Source organism: Sus scrofa, chromosome 16 (genome assembly GCF_000003025.6).
Source record: "Sus scrofa isolate TJ Tabasco breed Duroc chromosome 16, Sscrofa11.1, whole genome shotgun sequence".
Taxonomy (NCBI): domain Eukaryota; kingdom Metazoa; phylum Chordata; class Mammalia; order Artiodactyla; family Suidae; genus Sus; species Sus scrofa.
The window spans coordinates 25,750,226-25,776,781 of NC_010458.4; the positions used below are offsets into that span (position 1 = coordinate 25,750,226).

The 26,556-nt window shown below is 37.5% G+C and overlaps 1 protein-coding gene across 3 annotated transcripts in view; it reads right to left on the minus strand.

Annotated features, from left to right (window-relative positions):
- The window catches only part of PRKAA1 (protein kinase, AMP-activated, alpha 1 catalytic subunit), a 37,623-nt gene that overhangs the window by 4,324 nt on the left and 6,743 nt on the right, over positions 1 to 26,556 (minus strand). For all 3 annotated transcript variants that reach the window (XM_021076521.1, XM_021076522.1, NM_001167633.1), the window contains 7 exons: positions 14,541 to 14,682; positions 12,818 to 12,911; positions 9,260 to 9,404; positions 7,457 to 7,544; positions 5,086 to 5,310; positions 1,239 to 1,725; positions 1,001 to 1,127 (listed from right to left, as the gene is read on the minus strand). In XM_021076521.1, coding sequence (XP_020932180.1) covers positions 1,001 to 1,127; positions 1,239 to 1,725; positions 5,086 to 5,310; positions 7,457 to 7,544; positions 9,260 to 9,404; positions 12,818 to 12,877 — 1,132 coding nt within the window. In that variant the 5' untranslated portion in view covers positions 12,878 to 12,911; positions 14,541 to 14,682. The remainder of the gene's footprint in view (positions 1 to 1,000; positions 1,128 to 1,238; positions 1,726 to 5,085; positions 5,311 to 7,456; positions 7,545 to 9,259; positions 9,405 to 12,817; positions 12,912 to 14,540; positions 14,683 to 26,556) is intronic.

A 26,556-nucleotide genomic window follows, 5' to 3' on the forward strand; every position in this document is an offset into this window, starting at 1 on the left:
CATAAACTTCTACTTAATTAAAGGCTCTGTGGGAGACCATTTATGTATATACAGCTATACCTCTTTATAATGCTGAAGTAGAGAAAAAGAATAAGTACGTATTTACTTGAATTACAAGTCAAGTTGTTCCATCAGGCTTTTTAATAAATAAGGTAAATTAGGTTTTAGAGTGTTTTGCATGGGAAATGTGAATTAATATAAATTTCAAACTGTGGTATGATCTTGCACCATTTATTAGAGGTCTGTTATAGTTTATTCATATATACCTTGGTATATAAGATATTTGTCCCACTTAACATAAAAATAACAACAAAAAATCCCTTTCAGCTTTCTGCAATTATTTACCTCAACCAATCTAGTTGAGAAGAAGATATTCTGGCAAACTACAAATAATGGTAATCAGAGATGTATTTTCTAAGTACAGATTTTTCATTTTTAAACTATTAAAACTGTAAAACAATATAATGTTTCTTTAATAAAACTCACAGACATATTTTAAATTCTCATAGTAGAGAAGGGTCATTATTTTGACAACCAATTAAAATACCTAACTTTAAAAATTTTTACTATTTCAGTGATTTGAAATAGTGATTTGAATCAGGTTATCTATGACTATTTACGACTGCACGTAAATAGACATGTACCTAAAATGTTTAATGTTTAAGGTTAACAATGTTGCCTTTAGCTAATTACAATGGCTATCTGGGACACAGAGTGCTTCAGTTCCAGGAAATGCAGCAGGAACTATCACTTTAGGATTAGGCTGTATCAAGCTTTAAGGATTTTATAAGAAGATAATATTAAAAGTACAGTACACTATTCACAAGACTCACAAATGCTGACATGACAAAGGCACAAAATCTCACATTTTATGTTCTTTTGCTATTAAATTACAAGGAACAACTCAACAAGCTTCAAAAGAATCAAAGATTTACTAAAACGCCAAATTAGGTAACAAGGTCTCTTATGTCATCTACGTTGTTTTGTGTGATGTACATACCATCAATACTACGGAAATCCAATAAGTACGTCCTACTATCCACTTGGTATAATTGTAGACTCATTTTGGAGTATGTACTTGTCACAGGATTCTTCCTTCGAACACGCAAATAATATGGATTTACAACCTAGCATATGGCATGGACAAAAACAAAGTCAAAAGCAATTTTTCTATAAAGCATCTCACAGACTAAAGGTTTGACTAAATGTGCTAACAACAGCAGAATGCTCGTTCTTACCTTCCACTCATAATCCAGTTGTTTAATTGCTCTACAAACTTCTGCCATGATATCATTGGGTCGACTTTGACTTCTAATTCCCAAATGCCATTTTGCTTTCCTTACACCTTGGTGTTTGGATTTTTGTGGATTTAATTCATCAAGGGTATGGCGTGCCCTTGGAGTTTCAGCAACCAAAAACGGTACTCTTTCAGGATGGGGCCGAGTCAAATGGTGATCATCAAGAAAAGAATCAGGTGGGCTTGTTGCCAAGTAAAAATCTTTGGCCTCATTCATTATTCTCCTGTTATCTATTATAAGGTGGTAGGCAACTGCCAAAGGGTCCTGGTGATTTCTGTTATAAAGGCAGCTGAGAACCTCCTCTTCTGAGCATTCAAATTTTTCACATACTTCTTTTAAGGCTTCATCATCAATCATGGTTGAACTATACGATGGATCCTCAGGAAAGAGATATTTTGGAAGGTCCTGTTTAAACCATTCATGTTCCCTGAGAGAAAATGTCAGAGGTCACGAGAAGGATTTTGAGGAGAGATGAGACTAAAAGCCACAATTTGAGGATTTAGGATATGAATTCATTTATAGTTATACTCATACTGTATTATCACTTTTTAAAACTGAGATTTTCCTCTTCAGGATCACATTTCATTGTATATATTGGGAGAAATGCTCCAGCCTTCCTCTGATTTTAAAAGGGAGAAAACACTGCTGTAGCAACCAAAAAAGTGTCTACACTTTTATTTAAAGTTTTGGAACAGATGGTAATGATAAACAAATGGCAAAGATCATCTTACATCCAGCTTCTTTATAATACTCTTTGAATGTAATATTAAGATATTAAGTGAAAAAAATACATAACAAAAAAAGACAACTATTATTCATTGAGTGCTTGGTATGTGCACTTCAACACTTCATAACATCATCTCACCTCTTTTTTTTTTAACTCTTTTTTTTTTTTTTTGTCTTTTCTAGGGGCATATGGAGGGTCCCAGGCTAGGGGGTCTAATCAGAGCTGTAGCCGCCAGCCTACACCAGAGTCACAGCAACCTGAGATCCGAGCTGTGTCTGTGACCTACATCACAGCTCACAGCAATGCCAGATCCTTAACCCACTGAGCAAGGCCAGGGATTGAACCCAAAACCTCATGGTTCCTAGTCGGATTTGTTGACCACTGAGCCACCACAGGAACTCCTATTTTTTTTTTTTATCTTTTATTTATTTTTTTCTACTGTACAGCATGGTGACCCAGTTACACATACATGTATACATTCTATTTTTTCGCACTACATGCTCCATCACAAGTGACTAGACAGAGTTCCCAGTGCTACAAAGCAGGATCTCATTGCTAATCCATTCCAAAGGCAATAATCTGCATCTACTAACCCCAAGCTCTCAGTTCATCCCACTCCCTCCCCCACCTCATTTTTAAACAACTCTCTTATGAAGATGGTAATACCCCTTATTTTAAATGAAGGAACTGAGGACTTCCTAACTTCACATATAAGAGGATACTTTTGATCTGAACTATGTAAAAAATTAAGCTAAAGCTAAAAGCATCAAGCAAGGAAAACAGCTACAAGAACAATGATTATCTTTTGGGTGATGGCATTAGAGATCTTTTTTTAAATTTAATTTTATTGGAGGATAGTTGATTAAGACCACTGTAATCTCTATTTTTTGGGTGTTTTCCAAGTCTTTTCCAATTGTCATATATTTCAATTAATTGGAAAAATATGTAAAACACAATAAAGGGTGTCTCTCACGAAGACATAGATATAAATTTTAGGAGTTTCTGCTATGATGCACAAGGTTAAGGATCCACTTTTGTCTCTGTGGAGGTGCTGCTTCAATCCCCAGCCTAGTGCAGTGGGTTAAGGATCCAGCATTGCCCCCGCTGTGGTGTAGGTTGCAGCTGTAACTCGGATTCAATCCCTGCCTTGGGAATTTCCATATGCTGCAGGTGAGGCCAAAAAACAAAAATAAATAAAAGAGAATGATTAGCTCTTCTCCTCTAGTGGTAAAATCATGCCCTGCCAGTCATGGTATCTTTAAGCTGGTCTACAGCACTTGGAGTAAATGTAAAGGAATCAAGCTTTAAATTCTACATATGATCTTTCCTCTTTCTTCATTACTCTAATGCTTTCTTCTTTACTATTCCCAGATACACATCTGATTTCTTTTTTCTTTCTCCATCCATCTCAGAGAAATGTGCTGTGTAGCCATAAGAAGACCAAAAGAGAAATTTTCCATAAGGTTAAAAAAAAAAAAAAAAGGAAGGAAACAATGGTACAAGAAAACTTGCAGTGATTTTTTTTATAATCTTCATCAGAAATGGCTCGCCCAAATCGCAGAAAGAAATTTGTCATCATCATTTCTGCCTTATTTATTTATTTATTTATCGTTTTTTTAGGGCCGTACCCGCAGCATATGGAGGTTCCCAGACTAGGGGTCTAATCGGAGCTACAGCTGCCTCTTGGTTACTAGTCGGATTTGATAACCTCTGAGCCACGATGGGAACTCCAATTCTGCCTTATTTAAACTACTAGTTTGAACCACATGAAACTGGCAATATTGACAATTCTTTTTACCTACAAAACAGTAATTTCACATGTAATTCAATGCACACTATTAACAAAAAAACAAAAAAAAACCCCACGTTATTTAAAATTTCTCATTGCTTGAGATGAATAAAAGGAAAAATTACAATAATAACTCATCAGAACTCAAATAGCAACACACAAATTTACTACTAAAAAGTATCAATCCCATAAGAACATGTGACAGTCAAACATGAAGCATAGTATAGGAAATCTTAAAAAGAATCACTTCAGGGAATTCCTGTCATGGCTCAGCAGAAACGAGTCTGATTAGAATCCATGAGGACACAGGTTTGATCCGTGGCCTCGCTCAGAAGGTTAAGGATCCATCATGCCATGGGCTGTGGTATAGATCACAAACGCGGCTCAGATCCTGCATTGCTATGGCTGTAGCTGCGGTGTAGACTGGCAGCTGTAGCTTCCATTCAACCCCTAGCCTGGGAACCTCTATATGCCTAGGGTGAGGCTAAAAAGACAAAAAATAAAAATAAAATCACTCCAAAATCTAATGCCCACTAAGGTCTTTTTTATTTTTCATTAGCTTTCTTTTTACTTTAAAAATATAAGATTGTTAAATTTCAAAACAAATACATTCTCTTAAGTACAAAATGAAAGCTCCCTTCCTACAAATCTTACTTCCTTGAGGTAGCAAGTTTAGTGTGTAATTTTTTTTTGGCTGCACCTGCAGCGTATGAAGTTCCTTAGCCAGGGAGATAATATGAGCCACAGCAGGGCCAATGCTAGATCCTTAACCCACCAGGCCAGGCCAGGGCTCAGACCCTCGCCACCTCAGAGACAATGCTGGATCTGCCCCACAGCAGGAACTCCAGTGTGTATTTTAAAAAACCAAGATAAAATAGAAGTTCCCATTGTGACTCAGCAGCTTACAAACCTAAATCATATTCTTGAGGACTCAGGTTCGAACCCTGGCCTTGCTAGTGGGTTAAGGATCCAGGGTTGGTGTGAGCTGTGGCACAGGTTGCAGATGTGGTTTGGATCTGGCTGGCTGTGGCTATGGCTGGCAGCTATAGCTCGGATTTGACCCCTAGCCTGGGAACTTCCATATGCCTCAGGTGTGGCCCTAAAAACCAAACCAAACCAAACCTAACAAAAAAACAAAATAAAATAAATAAAGGAGTCTACATACTATTTTTAACATAAAAACAGGATTACACTGTACATACTGTCCTGCAACTTTTTTTTCACTTATATCATTGATACTATTAGATCTGATCATTACATTGCTTTATTACCTGATATCTTTGATTGTGGCTCTCTTCATGGGATCCACCTGTAGCATATGTTTCAAAAGGCTAATCACAGAAGGATTTAAATACTGAGGGGTATAAAAGATCCCATCACAAATCTTCTTAAAAAGAGTTGGCACATGATCATCATCAAATGGAAGTGTTCCACATAATAAAGCATAGAGAATAACCCCACTGCTCCATATATCTACCTCTGGACCAGCATACAACCTGTAACAGGAAACACCAATTGGATTAAATAATCATTAGAGTTGATCAAGTATCAAACACTTTAAATAGATATACTTCATAAAGAATTATTAATCAGAATATGGTTTCTATAAGTCACTGCAGTGTACTACACAGATTCTACACTAATTCTATCAGTTATATATTTGAAAACAAAAATTATGAATTTTTTTTTTTATGAATTTTTTTTTTGCCTGTGCCTACTACCATAGTAATATACAAGAGTTCCCAGACCAGGGATTGAATCCTTGCCACAGCAGTGACAACAATGGATCCTTAACCTGCTGTGCCACCAGGAAAAGTCCAAAATTTTCTAAAGTTACAAACTATAGCTAAAATTTTCTTCTTACTACTTTACAAGGGTCCTCATGACAGCCATTCGATAGGGCTAAACTTTGAATAATAAACATCATTACTGAATTTAAAACCATTGTTTTTTGCTTACAGAGGAGAGATTAAATGATCTTTCATCAACAGAGATTGTTCTTTAGTGATGGACTCTAAGCCCACTCTCCCCAATAATCCAAAATCTCATACCAAAGTTAAAGGAGGCTGGGCTGTGAAGAAAGCCCAGCTAACTGATTCACAGAGGATTTCAAACTCTTAGTTGCAGTACTGTAGTCTACTGATTTAACTAGCTGCAGCCTATTAAATAACCCATTCAAAGTCTGACTTCAGGGAAAAGATTTCTTTAAATTGGTCAAATAAATTGTGGAAATGATCAGTAAATATTGTTTTAAAAGTAAAAGTTTCCAGAGTTCCCGTCGTGGCGCATTGGTTAACGAATCCGACTAGGAACTATGACATTTCGGGTGTAATCCCTAGCCTTGCTCAGTGGGTTAAGGATCCAGCGTTGCCGTGAGCTGTGGTGTAGGTTGCAGATGTGGCTTGGATCCTGTGTTGCTGTGGCTCTGGCATAGGCTGGTGGCTACAGCTCTGATTAGACCCCTAGCCTGGGAATCTCCATATGCTGTGGGAGTGGCCCTAGAAAAAGCAAAAAGACAAAAATAAATAAATAAAAGCTTCCATACATCTAGACTTCATAGAAAGACCTTTTCCAAACTGGAAAAATTAGACTTCAGAAATGGCCCATTGCATATATGCATAATTACAACACATTCTTTTTATTTTTTTAATTAACACTATCCCCAGTATCCAGATCCTAAATTGTTTTCTTCCCAAAATAATTTAGATAGCCCATATAAATATTTAAATATGCTAACATAAAAAGACAATGATGAACCCTGGTAAATCTAAAATTAAATATTTCTGCCTTACTCATATCTATGTCTTAACACAAATACAATTTTTCTGAGCAGCCTAGACAAGTAAACTTATGAAAATAGCAAATACCACATTTTTGCATTCTAAATTAATCAGGAGGTAAAACATTCAAAGAAACATGGTTTGAATGAAAAGTTATTAAAAGCTAATTATAAAAACTAGTAAAAAAATTTTTTAGCTTCTCTGTCTTCAGTGGTACAGTGAAGAACAATTACTCTTCAAAAAATTAAATTTTCCTGTCATCTTAAATATGTGAAAAGCTGCTCTATACAAAGATCCTTATGTTCTCAATGCTGGTGGTTAGCAAATTGAAGAATTAGAATTCTTATAATATTTCATTCTCTAGAAGATGTAAAAAATGAAAATTCAAAATAAATGAAATCTTAAGAGTTTAACAGAATTTCAATCCAATTCCCCCAGACACCTTATAATAAAAGATAAAGCTAATTTGAACAATTAAAGTTACATATTACTTCATTCTTCATTTAAGTAAATAGTAAACCATTTCTAACTACTAGATATTCCTAATACTCAAGTTTTTAATGTCTTATCATTAAAACTTACTAGTTTCAATTTCTTCCATGGTGGGGGGGGAATGAAAGTATTCTCATCTAACTATTGACTTGCAAACCAACACTCTCCTCTATATATGGAGTCCTTAATCCTTATTCACTTATAATGTTTTATTCTTAAACTGGAACACTTCTGGATAAGAAAAGAATAAGCCTTAATTTTCTTTCCTTTCACTAGAATTAAATATGACACTATAGACTAACAAAATCCAGGAGAAAAAGACAATTACAAATACATTGGGGGACGGTAGGGGGGAGGCGTCAAATACTACCTTCCTGAAATTACTTCTGGTGCAGCATAGTTGGGTGAGCCACAACTCGTTCTTAAAAATTCACCATCTGACATCATGTTTGAAAGACCTGAAAATGCACAACATCCACTACTCAAGATTTCCCAAGGACAAAAATTTAAAAACTCCATTAAACAATAAAATTGAGTTTGCATTAAAGTGAGAACTAATCATTTTTTTTTTCTTTGCTTCAGCAGAATCTTGTGGTCTTCATTGTTACCAAATATTTTGCCTTTATACCATAAAATCTATAATCTATTTCAACACTTAAAGCCAGTGCACTGTTGGAGTTTAATAAGTACATATTAAGCTATTGGTTATTTTGCTTACTAGAATAAACTTGGCATGTTTAAGTATTACTAATATAGAAATTCTAGGAAAAAATGTAGCACGGAATTAAAATTCAAAGTTTCTACTAACCGCTGTTCAAAAAAACATATACAATAATTTTGAATGTCAAAGTCCCTTTATAATTTAATGCAAAAAATACTCTGCCTCCTCAAAAATTCAATGTATATGGAGTTCCCTTGTGGCACAGCAGGTTAGGAATCTTCCACTGTCATTACAGTGTCTCAGGTCACTGCTGTGGTGCAGGTTTGATCCCTGGCCTGGGAAATTTCACATGCTGCAGGCTCAGCTGAGAAAAAAAAATGCAATGTATAAAAATAATGACAACTGAGTAATAAGGAAGTCAGTTTAAAAAAAAAAAAACAGTAGCTCATAGCTGTTTACCACTATTTAATGAATCTCTATAGATTAAAAAATATATACATATACCAGAGTTCCCGTCATGGCACAGCAGAAACGAATCTGACTAGGAACAATGAGGTTGCAGGTTCGATATCTGGCCTCACTTGTGGGTTGAGGACCCGGCATTGCTGCGAGCTGTGGTATAGGTCACAGACGTGGCTCGGATCTGGTGTTGCTGTGACTCTGGTGTAGGCTGGCAACAACAGCTCCGAATGGACCCCCAGCCTGGGAACCTCCATACGCCATGGGTGTGGCCCTAAAAAGACAAAAAATAATAAATAAAATTTAAAAATAAATAAATAAAATACTTAAAAAAAATAATTTTGTTCATGTGGTTTAGCTTCTGGCTTTCAAAGTTTGAATAACTCCATTCCAGTCTCTCTCTCTCTTTTTTTTCTTTTTTTTTTTTTTTTTTTTGCCTTTTTGCCATTTCTTGGGCTGCTCCTGAGGCATATGGAGGTTCCCAGGCTAAGGGTTGAATTGGAGCTGTAGTCGCCTGCCTACGCCACAGCCATGGCAATGCGAGATCCGAGCCACATCTGTGACCTACACCACAGCTCAGGGCAACGCCGGATCCTTAACCCACTGAGCAAGGCCAGGGATCGAACCTGCAACCTCATGGTTCCTAGTCGGATTTGTTAACCACTGAGCCATGAAGGGAACTCCTCCAGTCTCTTTCCTTTTTTTCTTCGGGAACTCCTCCAGTCTCTTTCTTTTTGCTCCATACTTGATCAAAAGAACAAACTGGAAATAGGTTGCTAACTTCTTCACAAATTAAAGACTCTTTTCAAATGGTGTTACTAATACTGCCAACTTAAATTGTTTGCCTAAACTTAAACTGTCATAAAACTCAATTTTAAAGATATAAAGCTAAGAAAAGTGAATTCCTTATTTTCACTCCTTTTGTATGTACATAGACAAAATGGTGAGGATACACTACTTTGGGATACTCGGTCTACTGCATAAGTTATCTGAATAATGCTATTGATGTTTGTTAAACATAATGAATATATCAAACTATAAAAATCTCCTTACCGAAGTCAGCTATTTTTGCATTCATGTGTGCATCAAGCAGGACATTTTCAGGTTTCAAATCTCTGTGGACCACCATATGCCTGTGACAATAATCCACACCAGAAAGGATTTGTTGGAAGAGACGTCGACTTTCTTTTTCATCCAGCTAAGAACAGTAGAGAGATATCTTAAAGGTGAGTCTTTAAAAGAAGTTATTCTACCTATAATTCTCCAACCAATAAAACTGGGAAAATGCAAGAAACCTTCACAAGATACTTTTGAATTGGGGAGAATATAAAGACAGCACCAAACGGAAATGCTAGGAGGGACTTAGAACCCAAGTCAGGAACTCAGCTTTCTTATATTACCACTCTTCTGACTACACTCTAAAAGCTTTCTTCCATCTAAATTTCATGCACTATTTCAAATAATTTCATATTTTACTTAAAACTAAGCATTTTTTCCTATAAATTACAAATATTTAATCCTTGATTCCTTTAACCATTATTTATTGAATACCTTCAATGGGCCATGCATTGTTTTAGACAATCATGATATAGCAATGAATAAAACCAAGGCCCTAATCTAGTTACAGAAAATAGATAATAAACACATAAAGAGTGACAGTGTTTTGAAGAAAAATAAAGCAGGATAAGGGCACAGAGAGTTTATACTGGGGTGGGGAATACTGTTTTGGACCACATGAGAAAGCAACATTTAAGCATTATTAATGAATTTGCAAGCATGACCATGTTATCATATCTCCTAAAATAAAAGATGTTTTAACGAAATAAAAACCTTTTTTAATTTGTTTTACAAAATACAACATTTATCTTTGTTTACTGAAAAAATCATATCTTTATGCTATAACTACGTTTTTTAAAATACTCTTTAAAAACTTCTCTTTCCATTTATCCTTATTTGCTTATTTTATTAATTTTTTTTTCCATAAGTGAAAACCATTACTTGGATATGCCTGCTCCCAAGAAGTTATATTTAATAAATGAGCTATTAATCCCCTGGGCAAAGGACTCTAATATACAATTCTCTAACACAGGTCACAAATTAGCATTATAAAACCAGATTCTTACACCTATTAAATGGCGTTGAAAATCTGGAAGATGAAAACAGTCATTTCTTTTGAAAGTATAAGTAAAATTATCAAAGTACTAAGAGACACCCTTCCTCCAGAGGAATCTAATGCCTTTATTTCTAGGTTCATTTTTTAATACAACTTCATGTCAAATATACTAAATGGGAAAAAAATCTGTTCTAAATGTCAAAGAGAAGAAAATCTGATTAAACAAAATATAAAAATCAAAATTATACTATATTAATAATAAATACGGGACAGAGATCAAGGCAGGGAAGTCTACAAAGAAAGATTAGAAAAGTCAAAGCATATTTCCATTTAAACATGGCAGATGGAACCTTTGGTCTCCACTTTTTGAAACATCACTAAAATGATAGCATATAAAGACAAAAGAGCAAGAGAAGAGACAGCACTAATCAAGAGGAGTCACTAAGCTAGACAGAAGATGAACAGTGCTGTGCTGGCCAACCACAGGAAGCTGAACCTCCTAAGCCTTTAGGGGTGGAAATCAGTGATAAGCTCAGCTGCACACAGACCCCTGAAAGGGCTTAGATATTGAAGGTGTTGGGCTGAAGGTAGAAATGAGAAGTGAGCTGACAACAGGACAACTGGTTGAAGAAAGACATTTTAAGCTCATACTTACTGAGGAATAAGACCCATGATTTACTCCTTAGTAAGGCTGAACTAGCTCTGTTCTTAAGGACACCAATGTAGGAACAAGGCACAAGAAGGAAATTGTGGGGATTCATTGAAAGTCAACATACTAACCAGTGAGGCTTGCTAGCCTTTCCCCATTTAGCTCGCAGAGGCACTGGCAGCTAAGCCAATAGCCACAAGGAAACTAGAAGGTTTCTTCTACAGCAGCTAAATATTTATACATTTTCTCCTTTTTTGGCTGCACCCAAGGCATGGGGAAATTCCAGGGCCAGGGACTGAATCCCAGTCGCATCTGTGACCTACACCACAGCTGTGGCAGTGCTAATATTCCTTAACCCATTGAGCTGGGCTGGGGATTGAACCAGCAATGCCACGAGACAAGCTGGATTATTAACCCACTTCACCACAATGGAAATTCCAAAATATGTGTAATTATTGACATTCTCTAATCAAATGGGCAGGTCCCTACCTATTCAACTTATGGGAAGACCCACCAATCAATAAGTTCTACCACCATGAGCTTTGCATTTAGTATTTCACTCTCAGATATGGGCCCACAACCCAGAATCACCAGACATCTGAGCAAGAGCCATGTACAAAAGACAAAGACCAATAAAATGAACAGAAGAACAGGGAGCAGGGAGCACAGAAGGCACAGAGGCAATGTAGGGAACAGAAGAAAACTTTTTTTTTTAAACTAATTGCCATCTTCATATAGATAAGTTTATTTGCTCAATGGAACAAAAAAATAGGCTAATTTGAGAAAGACAATTTCAGAAAATAAGAAAGAGATCTTTGAAATAGAAAAATGACAGCTGGAATTTTAATATGCAAGAGGCAAAATTGAGGGAAATATCCGTAACGTAAAACAAAATGATCAAGACATGAAAAAAGGAAGAGAAATGATAAGAAAGCAAGATATCAATCCAACTTATGTCTGTTCCCATTTCTCTAGGCAGAACATTGGGGCAGAACATTGGGGAGATTGGAGGAGGAAGGGGGACTGAAAAGACAGATAAAACACTTGAAATTGAAATGAACCATGTTAAAAAATGGTAAAATTAAAATTAACTTGGCTAATGATTTTGATGAAAGTAAACAGATGTGCTATATAGAACAAATGAATGAATGATATAAGAACTCTAAATTGGGAGGGAAAAAAAACTGGCTTCTCCATGCTCGACCTGCTCTTCTGGAAAGAGGTTTTTGCATACTACATACCCCAAGTTGAGAAAAAGTATGGATGGGGGGTAGTGTGCAGTTTTGGTATCTGTAACTTAAGATACTGTTAAAACTGCCTTCTAAAGTTCCTTCCAATTCTGAATTCTTTAAGTCTAATTTCTCCTTCACAGAACCTGTTCTGACTATTCCAGGTACACCAGATTTCTGAAACCAAAAAATGAATGCAATTTAAATGTGGCTAGGGTTGACTAGCAAGGCCTCGATCTTTAAGTATTTAATAACATATTTTGTGAGGACTAAATACCTACTTTTAGATATATATTAAAATTATCCTTGTGCCCCAGAAGCTAAGTCTGAAGATCATGAGTTTTGGAATCTCAATCCAATTCTGTCGTCAATAAATTATGTGACCTTAAGCAAATATATAAACTGTCAGTCTCAGATTCCATATCTGTGTAAGTAGTACGGAGATAATATTTAAGATCCTTCCTAGCTCTAAACAGTCTCTGATTCTAGGCAAATATATGAATAAAGGAACTGGTTATTAAATAGACCTCTTAACAAAATTGCTTTCTGGTATTTTTTGATGCTAGTAAGGGATAAGGGAAGTTACAAAATATATATAGGATTAAATCAGAACTGCTTACCCTTCCATTTTTACAGATATAATCAAATAGCTCGCCTCCTGAAACATATTCCATCACCATGAAAATATCAGATGGTGTACTGATGACCTGGTACCTGGTGAGAGAAAACATTGTCTACCAGTATTAAACACGTATATTCATTCATTCAATAAATATTTACTGAGTGCCTACAATACACCAGGCATTGCGCCGGGAGCTGGGAAAACTGTAGGGAACAAAATAAATTCTCTACTCTCATGGAGTTCGTGTTCCAGGAGCCAGGAAACAGACACTAAGTAAAAAGGCAATATCTCAGGTGGTGGAACATGCTATGAAGAGGAGAAAAGCAAACTAAAGGGAATCATTCAGACAGGGTGTTCAAGGAAGGCCTCTCTGATGAAGTAACACTTAAGCAGAGCCTTGGAAGTGAGGAAACTAACTCTGCCATTATCTAGGAAGACGGTAAACCCGGCAGAGGAAACAGCAAGTGCAAAGGCCCCCAGGTGGAAACCTGCCTGGCAGGTTTGAGCAATGGTAGGAAGGCTGGAACAGAGTGAGCAAGAAGAGAGAAACAGGATGTGGCCTCCAAGAGGTAACAGAAAACCTTACAAAGACCTTACAGCCATGATGAGGCTCTGGCTTTTATTCCATGGGAGAAAGAAAGCTACTGAAGGTTTTAAGCAAAGTTGTCCTGTGATCTGGCTGATTAAAAGAGTAACTTTAGTTTACAGCAGTAGTGTGAAGAACTGACTGGGGGCAGTAAGGTGGTAGTAGGTGGCTACTGCAGTGGTCCAAGAGAGAGATAAAGGTGGCTCACACTGGGTTGATGACATAAGGAACTGACAAACACTCAGATACTAGATTTATTTTTGAAGGAAGAGATGGAATGGAGGGTAGGAAGTGAGAGAGATAGGAAAGTTAAGGATAGTTCCTGAGTTTCTGCCCTGAGGATATTAACTGAGATGGTGAAATAAAGAGTTCAGTTTTGGGCATGTACCTCGTGCATACCCCAATGGAGGTGTAAAACAGGCTGTGGACATATGAGTCGGGAATTAAGGAACAAGTTTCAAAAGAGGAGATGTATATTTAACGGTCGCCAGCATAAGGATGGTACCTAAAACATGGCACCTCAACAAATGAGAAGAGGTGAGCATGAAACAAATTCTGAGTTAGCCAGTTCAATACAAAAGTCTAAATGGTTTTCATTCACAGCCTGCATAATAAAGCTGAACAGTATACAGTTACCTATAGACCCTACAATTGGCAACTATAAAACAATGATAGTATTGCCACCTTTTGAAATGTTGAATTCCTGAAATCTATTATTTGTTATTTGCTTTATCAGATATAAGCAGTGGGGGGGGCAGAGGGGGAGGGGAGCCCTTTCTACTGCAATGTCTCTAGTGAGGCTGACATGTGGAAATTTGGAGGTCAAGAGTTTTTACTAGCAAATCATTCTTGGCGCTATAGCAATAGGGGTGCTGCAGGTGATCTATCAGAGGGGCATCAGTCCAGAGGACAAGAAAGAATAAGATAGATAACACCCGATAAGCACAAGGGCAAAACATGGACATAGGCTTTAGTGACCGTGAATGGGGTTAGATAAATACATAAATGGGAAGAAGTTTTAAAACCCTCAGGAACAGACTGAAGAAATGTCACTCATCTTTCTCACTTGTCAGATTAAGCAGGTTAACAAAAATAATGAGAAATAACATGTACATTTAATATAATCAGATCTTACAATTTAATTATATGAGGATGCCTGAAAAGCTTGAGGTTCTGAATTTCTCTGCGGATTTTTCCTACTACATCAAGGCTTCGAATCTTCTGTCGATTGAGTATCTTCACAGCAACTTTATGACCAGTCAATTCATGTTTGCCAACTGTAGGGGAAATAATTTTAATAAATTAGTGCCAGGTTTGATTAATAACATACATAGAACTATTCCAAGAGTAATAATCTTAGCAATCTCTGAAAATACTTGAACAACTCCAAGTTCCTTTCAATTCTGCCTGATTTATCCCTGAATGTTTAGATGTTTAAGAGTGAAAGTGGGAAAATAATACTAGTAACAGTGGTCTCTTACAGAAAGAAAAGCTGGAAGGCTAAGGGAGAGAGAAAAAGAGACTTCCTTTTTTGCTCTCTTTCTGTACTTTGAAATCGTCTTAATTTACTTTTCATGTTTTAATCTATCAAACATGCAAATTGAAGTTTTTTCTGTGGTATGCAGTATTAGAGATTTTAACCCAGGTAGACATTGGTGTAACCACCATTACAATCAGATACAGAATAGTTCCATCATTCCAAAAACTCCCTCATATTAAACATACTTCCTCTATCTATAATCACTTGAATCATGAGCACATAGCTTCTATGTTATTAAATAAGAAAAAAAAATTTAAGTGATTATCTTTCAATTTTGAATGCTATAACCAGATAATCAATGGTTACAGTAGAATTTAGACATTTTTTTTTTTATAAAGGCAAAGTCACCAAAAATTTAGCTTCTATCACCCTTTCTCAAGAATCTAGGGGAGAGGCAGTTCCCTGGTGAACTAGTGGTCTATGGGCTAGTGGTCCATGGGCTAGTCCATGCTTTTGCTGCTGTGACCCGGGTTCAATTCCTGGTCTGGGAACTGAGATTGCAAACCACACAGCTGCACACTACAGCCAAACAAACAAGTTAAACAAACAAAAACAAAAGAACCTGGTGGAGAATATATATTCCATCAAAATCAGGAAGGAAATCAAGATGACAGTCAGTAAAGATGGAATCAAATAAATATAGAGGAAAAAGAACTCCCAGTACGGTAATGAAGAAAATCCTAGGTAACAACTATGTAGAAGGCTAGAAGGCAACAAATCCAGACCAATATTATTATTGAGGACCAGGATGGTTATTTCCCAGGAGGTGGGTAGGGAGTGGATAGGTGTGGAATAGATAAAAATTAAATGTTCTATAAGAAAATATATTCATAGGGGAGTTCCTGTCATGGCTCAGCAGAAACGAATCTGACTAGTACTCATGAGGATGCAGGTTTGATCCCTGGCCTCGATCAGTGGGTTCAGGATCCAGCGTTGCCATGAGCTGTGGTGTAGGTCACAAATGCGGCTTGGATCTGGCATTGCTGTGGCTGTGGTGTAGGCAGGCAGCTCCAGCTCCAGTTACACTCCTAGCCTGGGAACCTACATATGCTGTGGGTGTGGCTCTAAAAGGACAAAAAAAAAAAAAGAAAGAAAAGATAGTCATAGTATTGGCTTAGCAAATAGTTTTTATACAGTCACAATTATGAAAACACCAAATACAAATTTTTTTAAAAGTATGACCTAATTACAGTAGAAGAATGAGAGTGTAGAGGAAAAGGTATAAAAGAACTAATATCCTGGACATGGAGGGTATTATGCTTACTGAAGTACATCGTAAGTCGGACAGTCTCCTCAGCAAGTGGTGTTGAGAAAACTGGATAGCCTCATGTAAATCAATGAAGTTCGAACACTCCCTCACACCATACACAAAAATAAACTCAAAATGGCTAAAAGACTTAAATATAAAACAGAACACCATAAAACTCCCTAGAAAATTACATAGGCAAAATATTCTGACATAAATCGCAGCAATATTTTCTTAGATTGGTTTCTCAAGGCAAAAGAAATAAAAGCAAAAATAAACAAATGGGGAGTTCCCGTCGTGGCGCAGTGGTTAACGAATCCGACTAGGAACCATGAGGTTGCGGGTTCGATCCCTGCCCTTGCTCAGTGGGTTAACGATCCGGCGTTGCCATGAGCTGTGGTGTAGGTTGCAGACACAGCTCGGATCCCGCGTTGCTGTGGCTCTGGCGTAGGCCGGTGGCTACAGCTCCGATTCAACCCCTAGCCTGGGAACCTCCATATGCCCTGGGAGCGGCCCAAGAAATAGCAACAATAACAACAACAACAACAAAAAAAAAGACAAAAGACAAAATGGGACCTAATCAAATTTAAAAGCTTTTGCACAAAAGGAAAACCACAAAACAAAAGGATAACCTATGGCCAGGGAGAAGACATTTGCAAATGATGCAACCAACAAGGGGTTAATTTCCAAAGCATATAAACAGCTTTCTCAATATCTAAACAAAAACCCAATCAAAAAATGGGCTGAAGACCTAAATACACTTTTCTCCAAAGAAGACACAGATGGCCAACAGGTACATAAAAAGTGCTCAACATTTCTAATTATTAGAGAAATGCAAATCAAAAGTACAATGAGACATAACCCCATACTGGTCAGAATGGCCACCATCAAACTGTCTACAAATAATAAATGCTGGAGAGGATATGGAGAAAAGGAGACCCTCCTACACTGTTGGTGGGACTGTAAATTGCTGCAGCCACTATGGAGGTTCCTTAGAAAACTAAAAACAGAGTTATCATATGATTTAGCAATTTTACTCCTGGGCATATATATCTGAAAGAGACAAAAACTCTAACTAGATATGTGCACCCTAGTGTTTACTGCAACACTACAACAGCCAAGACATGGAAGTAATCTGCATGTCCATCAACAGAGGAATGGATAAAGAAAACTTGGTACATACACATATACAATGGAGTACTGCTCAGCCATAAAAAAGAATGAAATAATGCCATCTGCAGCAACATGGAGGGAGCTAGAGATTATCATACTAACGGAAGTCAGTCAGAGAGAAAGACAAATATCATATGATATCACTTATATATACAATCTAAAAAAAAATAAAAATGAACATATTTACAAAACAGAAAGGGATTCACAGACACTGAAAACAAATTTATGGTCACCAAAAGAGGAAGGATGGTGAGGGATAAATCAGGAGTATGGGATTGACAAATACACACCACTATATATAAAATAGATAACCTATAATGCAAAAGAATCTGAAAAAAAATATATATATATATGAATAAGCTAAAAGAATACACTGTGCAGCACAGTGTGTGTGTGTGTGTATATAGCCAAACCATTTTGCTGTATATCAGAAAATAACACAGTATTGTAAATCAACTATACTTCAATAAAGTTTTTTAATTTTTAATAAAACAAACTAGTAAATATAATAAAAAAGAAATAGACTCACAGATATAGAGAACAAACTTGTGGTTACCCATGGAGAGACACAGTGGGGAGGGGCAAGATAGAGGTAGGGGAGGTATAAACTACTAAGTATAAAATAAATAAGCTACAAGGACATACTTCATTGCACAGGGAATATAGCCAATATTTCATAATAACTTGAAATGAAGTATAATCCATAGAAATCTTTTTTGGCCGCACCCACAGCATGCGGAAATTCCCAGGCCAGAGATCAAACCCTCACCGCAGTAGTGACCCGAGCCACTGTTATAACAATGCCAGATCCTTAACCTGCTGCACCACAAGAGAACTCTCTAAATAAATTATTTAGAATTTTAGTTTTTCAGGAAAAAAAATATTCTCTTCTAAATAAAACATAATTTGTAAAACCAATGTCAAAAAGCTTTCCTTGGCATGTTTATTAATCACCAACTGAAAATCAATTTCTGCTGTTAAAGCCACTCAACTTGCAATATTTTGTTATGGCAGTCCTAGCAGATTAATACATTTTCTTACTATTTCCAAGTTGAAAACTCAATACCGATATTTTAAACTCCTCATGTTCTGGAGTTCCTGTCATGGCTCAGCAGTAACAAACCTGACTGATATCCATGAGGATGTGGGTTCAATCCCTGGCCTCACTCAGTGGGTTAAGGATCCAGTGTTGCTATGAGCTGTGGTGTAGGTCGCAGACATGGCTCCCTGGTTGCTGTGGCTGTGGCAAAGGCCATTGGCTACAGCTCCGATTCAACCCCTAGCCTGGGAACCTCCATATGCCATGGGCGCGGCCCTAAAAAGACAAAAAATTTAAAAAATTACAAATAGGAGTTCCCGTTGTGGCTCAGTGGTTAACGAATCCAACTAGGAACCATGAGGTTGCGGGTTCAATCCCTGGCCTCCCTCAGTGGGTTATGGATCCAGCGTTGCCATGAGCTGTGGTGTAGGCTGTAGATGCATGCGGCTCCGATCCCGAGTTGCTGTGGTTGTGGGGTAGGCCAGAAGCTACAGCTCCGATTGGACCCCTAGCCTGGGATCCTCCATATGCAGCCCTAGAAAAGATAAAATAAAACAAAATAAAATAAAACAAAACAAAATAAAAAATATATATATACAGATGAAATCACTGAGGAAGAAAACCTATAATCATAGCTAAAATGAACTGCAGAAATCATGCACATTCTAATTTCTGATATGGCCTTCTCCAATCTCCAGCATCAAAAAGATGTGATTAAGAGGAGTCAACTTGACTCTTAAACCCAATTCAGGAAGTATCTTCTGAGACCTAAATTTTTTTTAATTTTTTGTTTGTTGCTTTTTAGGGCCACAAGTGCAGAATACGTACGTTCCCAGGCTAGGGGTCAAATCAGAGCTACAACTGCTGGCCTAAACCACAGCCACAGCAACACCGAATCCTTAACCCACTGAGCAAGGTCAGGGATCAAACCCACATCCTCATGGATACTAGCTGGGTTTATTACTGCTGAGCCACGACAGGAACTCCTGAGACCTAATTTATTGATAATGAATAAGTAATACTCTCCTCTGTTCCAACTACCTTCCAAATCTCCAAGCACTGGGGCTTAGCAGGAACCTTCTTCCATTAACCACACAACTGAAACAAGACTGGGAAATAGGCACAATATCAGATAATCCTGACAGACTCAGTCTTGGGAAAAATATTAAAGCAGAATCCATTTGGGTCTAAATTCAAACTCATCAGCCAATTTCATCAACTAGTTGATGAAACTCCAATTCATTGACTAGTCTCCTCTCATACTCTGCTTAACTTCTTTTCTTTTTTTTCTTTTTTTTTTTTCCAGGGCCGCACCTGCAGCATATGGAGGTTCCCAGGCTAGGGGTCTAATCAGAGCTGTTGCTGCCGGCCCAGGCCAGAGCCAAAGCAACACCAGATCCAAGCCACGTCTGCAACCTACACCACAGTTCACGGCAACGCCGGATCCTTAACCCACTGAGCAAGGCCAGGGATTGAAACCACAACCTCATGGTTCCTAGTCAGATTTGTTTCCGCTGCGCCACAATGGAAACTCCTGTTTTCAATCCTAATTAACTTTAAGAAACAATTAGGGCTTATCTGAAACTCTACATGTACATTCTGTCATTAAATAAGGAACTGGAATAGGAAATTCGAAGCACTCTCTTGAATTCATTCATTTGGCATCATGTATCTGGCATCTACTAAAGGCCAGTTAATGCTGCCAGGCAAAGCAAACTGGGTGCCTCTGAAGAGGACCAAAATAACTGTAAAGTAAGAAAAACCAAAACATTTTACAGTGAAAAAGAATAAACAAGCAAACAGAATAGACTTTAATAATGCTTACTTGAGAAATATGTGAATGTTTTAGGAAAAATTATTAACTATTTCTTAATATTAAATAGTTAATTATTAATTATTACTTCTGTAATAAGAAAACAGAAGTTATGAAATAAGAGCGAACAAGACAAATTTTAAAACAGAACAACTAAAATCATTTAGAAAGCAGTAAGTCTGTGGCAGAAATGTGACAGAAAATTTTATGGAATACATACCTAAAAGGGAGCAATTAGTAAGAACAGGAGGGACGGTGATAGACAAGACACAGGGAATCAATTAAAATTCAACTCACATGTAATAAGGAGTAGACTATGATTGCACCTATAAATAATAGAAGCCCTCCTCCCCCCAAAATAAAGAAGGCAGAATAAACAATGAAATCAATCACCAAACAATTGAGATACAGATCAATTTTTTTTCTAACACTTGAGCATCTCATCAAATTATACATTAACTAGAACTGTAGAGGTATAACCTCTTCACTTTTGAAACAGTGGGAGAAATCAAAAAGTATGATTATATAAATATTCAAACAAAAACTGAGACAGTGGCAGGGAGGAGGAAAGTGTCATGACACCAACTGTATAGAGATCACTCAAATTCTCACACACACACAGACATTCTAAGCTAAGTCAACAGCCAGGGTACATGGTCAGTTTGTTGTTTTAATGGAAAACTAGTATACAATTCCTTTTTCATGGCTGGGTAAACCAAGAGAACATTTTAGAGCAATAAAAGGGCAATTAATATCCTAGAATAGCATTAAAGGGATATTTCACTTTTTTAAAAATTTGTTGTTCTTCTACTCATAATTTAACTTAAAGGTAGATGAAAATGTGCATAAGTATATTAATTATTGTCTTATGTAATTAACCTAAATGACCAATTTTGGTTAAACAGAACAGTTTAACACTGTCATTCCAGATTCTAAATTCTGTGACAACAATTTAACACATTGTCATTCCACTTTCATAACAGATTCTCATATGAAAACTATAGGAAGGAGGAGTTCCTGTCATGGCGCAGTGGTTAATGAATCCGACTAGGAACCATGAGGTTGCGGGTTCGGTCCCTGCCCTTGCTCAGTGGGTTAACGATCCGGCATTGCCGTGAGCTATGGTGTAGGTTGCAGATGCGGCTCGGATCCCGCGTTGCTGTGGCTCTGGTGTAGGCCGGTGGCTACAGCTCCGATTCGACCCCTAGCCTGGGAACCTCCATATGCTGCGGGAGCGGCCCAAAGAAATAGCAAAAGGACAAAAAAAAAAAAAAAAAAAAGAAAGAAAGAAAACTACAGGAAGGAGTTCTCTTGTGGCACAGCAGGTGAGGGATCCAGTTGTCCTGCAACAGCAGGGTTTGCTGCTATGGGAGGGGTTTGATCTCTGACCCAGGGAACTTCCTCATGCTGTGGGCATGGCCAAAAAAGGAAAGAAAACCACAACTATAGGAAATGTCCTCATAAACATGAAAAGAACAAACAAAAATTGTATATGTAATCTGTTTTCCAGTTATGCAAAAACAGTCATACAAACATGATAATGTGTTAAAAATTAAAATAGGCAGTTCCCATCGTGGCATGGTGGTTAACGAATCCAACTAGGAACCATGAGGTTGCGGGTTCAATTCCTGGCCTAGCTCAGTGGATTAAGGATCCGGCATTGCCATGAGCTGTGGCAGAGGTCACAGACATGACTCGGATCCTACGTTGCTGTGGCTCTGGCCTAGGCCAGCGGCTACAGCTCCGATGAGACCCCTATCCTGGGAACCTCCACATGCCACAAGGGCGGCCCTAGAAAAGACGAAAAGACAAAAAATAAAAAATAAATTAATTAATTAAAATAGTTACACTGATCTTTTTTCAAATTTTACTTAATTTTTAATATTCCCTTCAATTTAAAAAAATTTCAAGAGAGTTTCCTGGTGGTCTAGTGGTTAGGACTCAGCACTTCCACCACTGCCACCCAGGTTCAATCCCTGGTCTGGGAACTGAGATCCCACAGCAAGATAATGCACCTACCTCACAGCCAAAAAAATAAAATAAAATAAAAAATAAAGTATCTTTTTTTTAAATTCCAAAGCGAAGGAAAAAAAAAAAAATAGAGGTTAGCAGATCACCTTTTACAGGAGTAGGGCTGAGCACCCAATTCCCCTTCCAATGAGAAGGCAACCTGTATAGAAGGCCCAGACTCTGCAGTCACACAGCCTTGGGCTTGATCCTATATGAAGGTATTTATCAAATGTTTGACTCAAACAAGGTAATTTACTTCAACCTTCTATTCAAAAAAAAATTCCACACACACCATAAGGATGTCAAGAAGTAGGGTTTGTAGAGAGCTTTCCGTAGTGCCTGACACAGTAAGTGCTTGATAAATAGATGGGGGCTATTACTATTTAAGGTTATTTATTTTCCATTGCTCCCAAACCTATCCCTCATTCCTATCTAATCAATCCTAAATATTCTGGTTTAATCCTACATAATTAATTTTAACTCAGCTCTTTGATTTGTCCCTTTTACCCACTTAGATTCAGTAGCTTGCCTTTATCCAGGCATAATAAGTACTAAATAAATAGCTGTAATTTCTATGCATCAAGCTTCCATACCCATAAGTTTCAATCCAACAAACCTGCTCCATCCTCCCCCATTCCATAAACACCAGAGATTTCTAGCTTCCAAAGTTCAAACCATTTCCTGACTTTGGTTAATTTTCAACATAATGTTGCTAGACATATATACACATAATACCAAGTCCTCAACACTGATTTCACCTACTACCCAAAACTATGAAAACACTTAGTTGGTCATAGAAGAGCAAAGAGGTAAAAACAGGTTCATTTGACTTAAGTTTAAATCGGTTTTTAAAAAAGATTACTATTTTCTAAAAAATCTAAATCTAGTTAGTTTCTAATACATAATACAATTAAGGTATGCAACTCACCAGTTAATATTTACGACACACCCATTTTGGTTTTTATTGTTGTTGTTGTCATTGTCGTACATTTTATAGTAAATTCAATAAACCCCTAATACTTACATGCCCTTTAACTGTTATACCTTCTTTCTTTTTTTTTTTTTTTCTTTTGTCCTTTTAGGGCTGCAGCCACGGCATATGGAGGTTCCCAGGCTAGGGATCTAATTGGAGCTATTGCTGCTGGCCTAGGCCAGAGCCACAGCAACACCAGATCTGAGCCACATCTGCAACCTACACCACAGCTCATGGCAATGCCAAATCCTTAACCCACTGAGCGAGGCCAGGGATCAAACCCTAACCTCGTGGTTCCTAGTCGGATTCGTTTCCGCTGCACCACGATAGGAACTCCAACATACTCATTTTGTACTAAAACATATTGACTCTAACTCTCACCAACTATGGAACACTTTACAAGTAACTAAGGCATAGGAAGATGAAATAACTTGACCAAGGTTACACAGCTAGTGACTGACAAGGTCAAAATATGAACCCAGGTCTTTCTCAAAAACTTGTGCCTTTTACAAAAATGGTAAGTGAAATGTGATATTTTTAAAAGATAGTCATTAGGAGTTGTCTTGTGGCACAGTGGGTTAAGGATCCAGTGTTGTTACTGCAGCAGCTTGAGTCACTGCTGTGGCACAGGTTCAATCCGTGGCCCATGGAACTTCCGCACACCACAGGAGCAGCTGAAAAAAAATTTCCCCAAAAAATCTTACATATATGTTTTTGCAAAGAAAACCATAAACAAAGTGAAGAAAAAACCCACAGAATGGGAGAAAATGTTTGCAAATGAAGTGACTGACAAGGGGTTAAACTCCAAAATATACAAATACCTCCTGTGGCTCCATATCAAAAAAGCCCAAACTACCCAATCAAAAAATGGGCAGAAGATTTAAATAGACATTTGTCCAAAGAAGACATACAGACGACCAAAAAACACATGAAAATGATGCTCAACATCACTAATTACTGGAGAAATGGAAATCAAAACTGCTATGAGGTACTACCTTACATCAGCCAGAATGGCCATCAACAAAAAGTCTATAAACAATAAACGCTGGAGAGGATGAGTAGAAAGGTAACCCTCTTACACTGTTAGTGAGAATGTAGATCGGTGTACCTAATATGGAAAACAGTATGGGAATTCCTCAAAAAACTAAAAATAGGAATTCCTATTGTGATGCAGTGGTTGACAAATCCGACTAGGAGCCATAAGGTTGCGGGTTCCATCCCTGGCTTCACTCAGTGGGTCAAGGATCTCGTGTTGCCATGAGCTGTGGTGTAGGCCACAGAGGAGGCTCGGATCTGGCGTTGCTGTGGCTGTGGCACATAGGCTGGTGACTACAGCTCCAATTAGACCCCTAGTCTGGGGAACCTCCATATGCCTTGGGTGCAGCCCTAGGAAAGACAAAAAAAAAAAAAAAAAAAAAAAAGCAAAAACTAAAAATAAAATTACCATATGATCCAGCAACCTCACTCCTGGTCATCTACCTGGAGGAAACCATAATTGGAAAAAATACATGCACTCCAGTGTTCAATGCAGCACTATTTACAATAGCTAAGACATGGAAGCAACCTAAATGTCCATCACCGGAGGAATGGATAAAAAAGATGTGGTGCTTATATGCAATGGAATATTACTCAGCTATAAAAAAGAATGAAATAATGACATTTGCAACAACATGGATGGACCTAGAAACTATCATACTTAGTGAAATTAGACAGTGAAAGACAAACACCATATGATACCACTTACATATGGAATCTAAAAAAAGGATACAAATGAACTTATTTGCAGAACAGAAAACAGTTGCACAGACTTGAAAAACTTATGGTTACCAAAGGAGACAGGTGGTGGGGGGAGGGATAGACTGGGGGCATTTGCACACACATATACATTTGAGGTATATGAATTTATTGGCCAATGGGACCTGCTGCGTAGTACAGAGAACCCTACCCAATATTCTGAGATAATCTATGTGGGGAAACGAATCTGAAAGAGAATAAATATGTATACATGTATAATTGATTCACTTTGTTGTATAGCAGAAACTATCACAACATTGTAAATCAATTATACTTCAATAAAAGGTTAAAAAATGAAAACAATTTAAAAATATTACATAGGAATCCTTAATGTATAGTCTTATACTTTTGAAAAGAATAGACTGAATTCCCCATACTAAAAGGAGTTATTATAAAAATTCATTAATTTAAAAAATAGAGTATCTGCACCTACTATGTGTCAGTCACCGCTACTTTTTCTTGTATAAGAAAACAAATCCAGTCTACTAAAAACTTGCCTCATATCAATTTCAATGTTTTAAGACAAGATACCAAAAAGACATTTTATTCATTCTATTAAACCAATTTAAAAGTTACTTAAAAAGAATATTGAGGAGTTCCCAACATGGCTCAGTGGTTAACGAACTTGACCAGTAACCATGAAGTTGCAGTTCAATCCCTGGCCTCGCTCAGTGGGTTAGGGATCTGGCATTGCCATGAGCTGTGGTGTAGGTCACAGACGCGGCTCAGATCCTGGGTTGCTCTGGCATAGGCTGGCAGCAACAGTTCTGACTGGACCCCTAGCCTGGGAACCTCCATATGCCAGGGGTGTGGCCCTAGAAAAGACAAAAAGACCAAAAAAAAAAAAAAAAGAATATTGATCCTTGACCAACACAGGTTTAAACTGTGCAGGTCCAGTTATACTAGGATTTTTTTTTCCAGAAATGAACATTCAGCCTCCATAAACCCAGACAAAGAACCTGAGATTATGGAGGGCCAACTGTACAATGTCATTTCATATAAGGGATTTGAGCAACCTCGGATTTAGGTATCCTCAGGGGCTCCTGGAACCATTCCCCCACAGACACCAAGGGATGACTGCGTCATAAAGGGGAAATAAAGAGCATAAAACTAAAAGCACATAAAATGGCAATGATAACTGGGTGAATAATGTCCCCCTCCTCACCCCCCAAATTCATATTCACCAGAACCTCAGAATATAATCTGACTTGGAAATAGGGTCTTTGCAGATGTAATTAGTTAAGGATCTCAAGAAGAAATCATCCTAGATTAGGGTGGGCTCAATATCTATGACTGGAGAACACAGGCACATATACACACAAAGGCAGCCACGTGAAGATGGCAGAGACTAGAATTTTGCTACCACAAGCCAAGGAACACCAGGAGCCACCAGAAGCTGGAAAAGGAATGAAACACATTCTCCCCCAAAGCCTTCAGAGATGTGACCCTATTAATCCCTTGATTTCAGACTTCTGGTCCTCAGGATTCTAAAACAATTTGTTTTTCCTTTTTTTATTTTGTCTTGTTTCATTGGGTTTTTTGGTTTGTTTTTTGTTCTGTTTT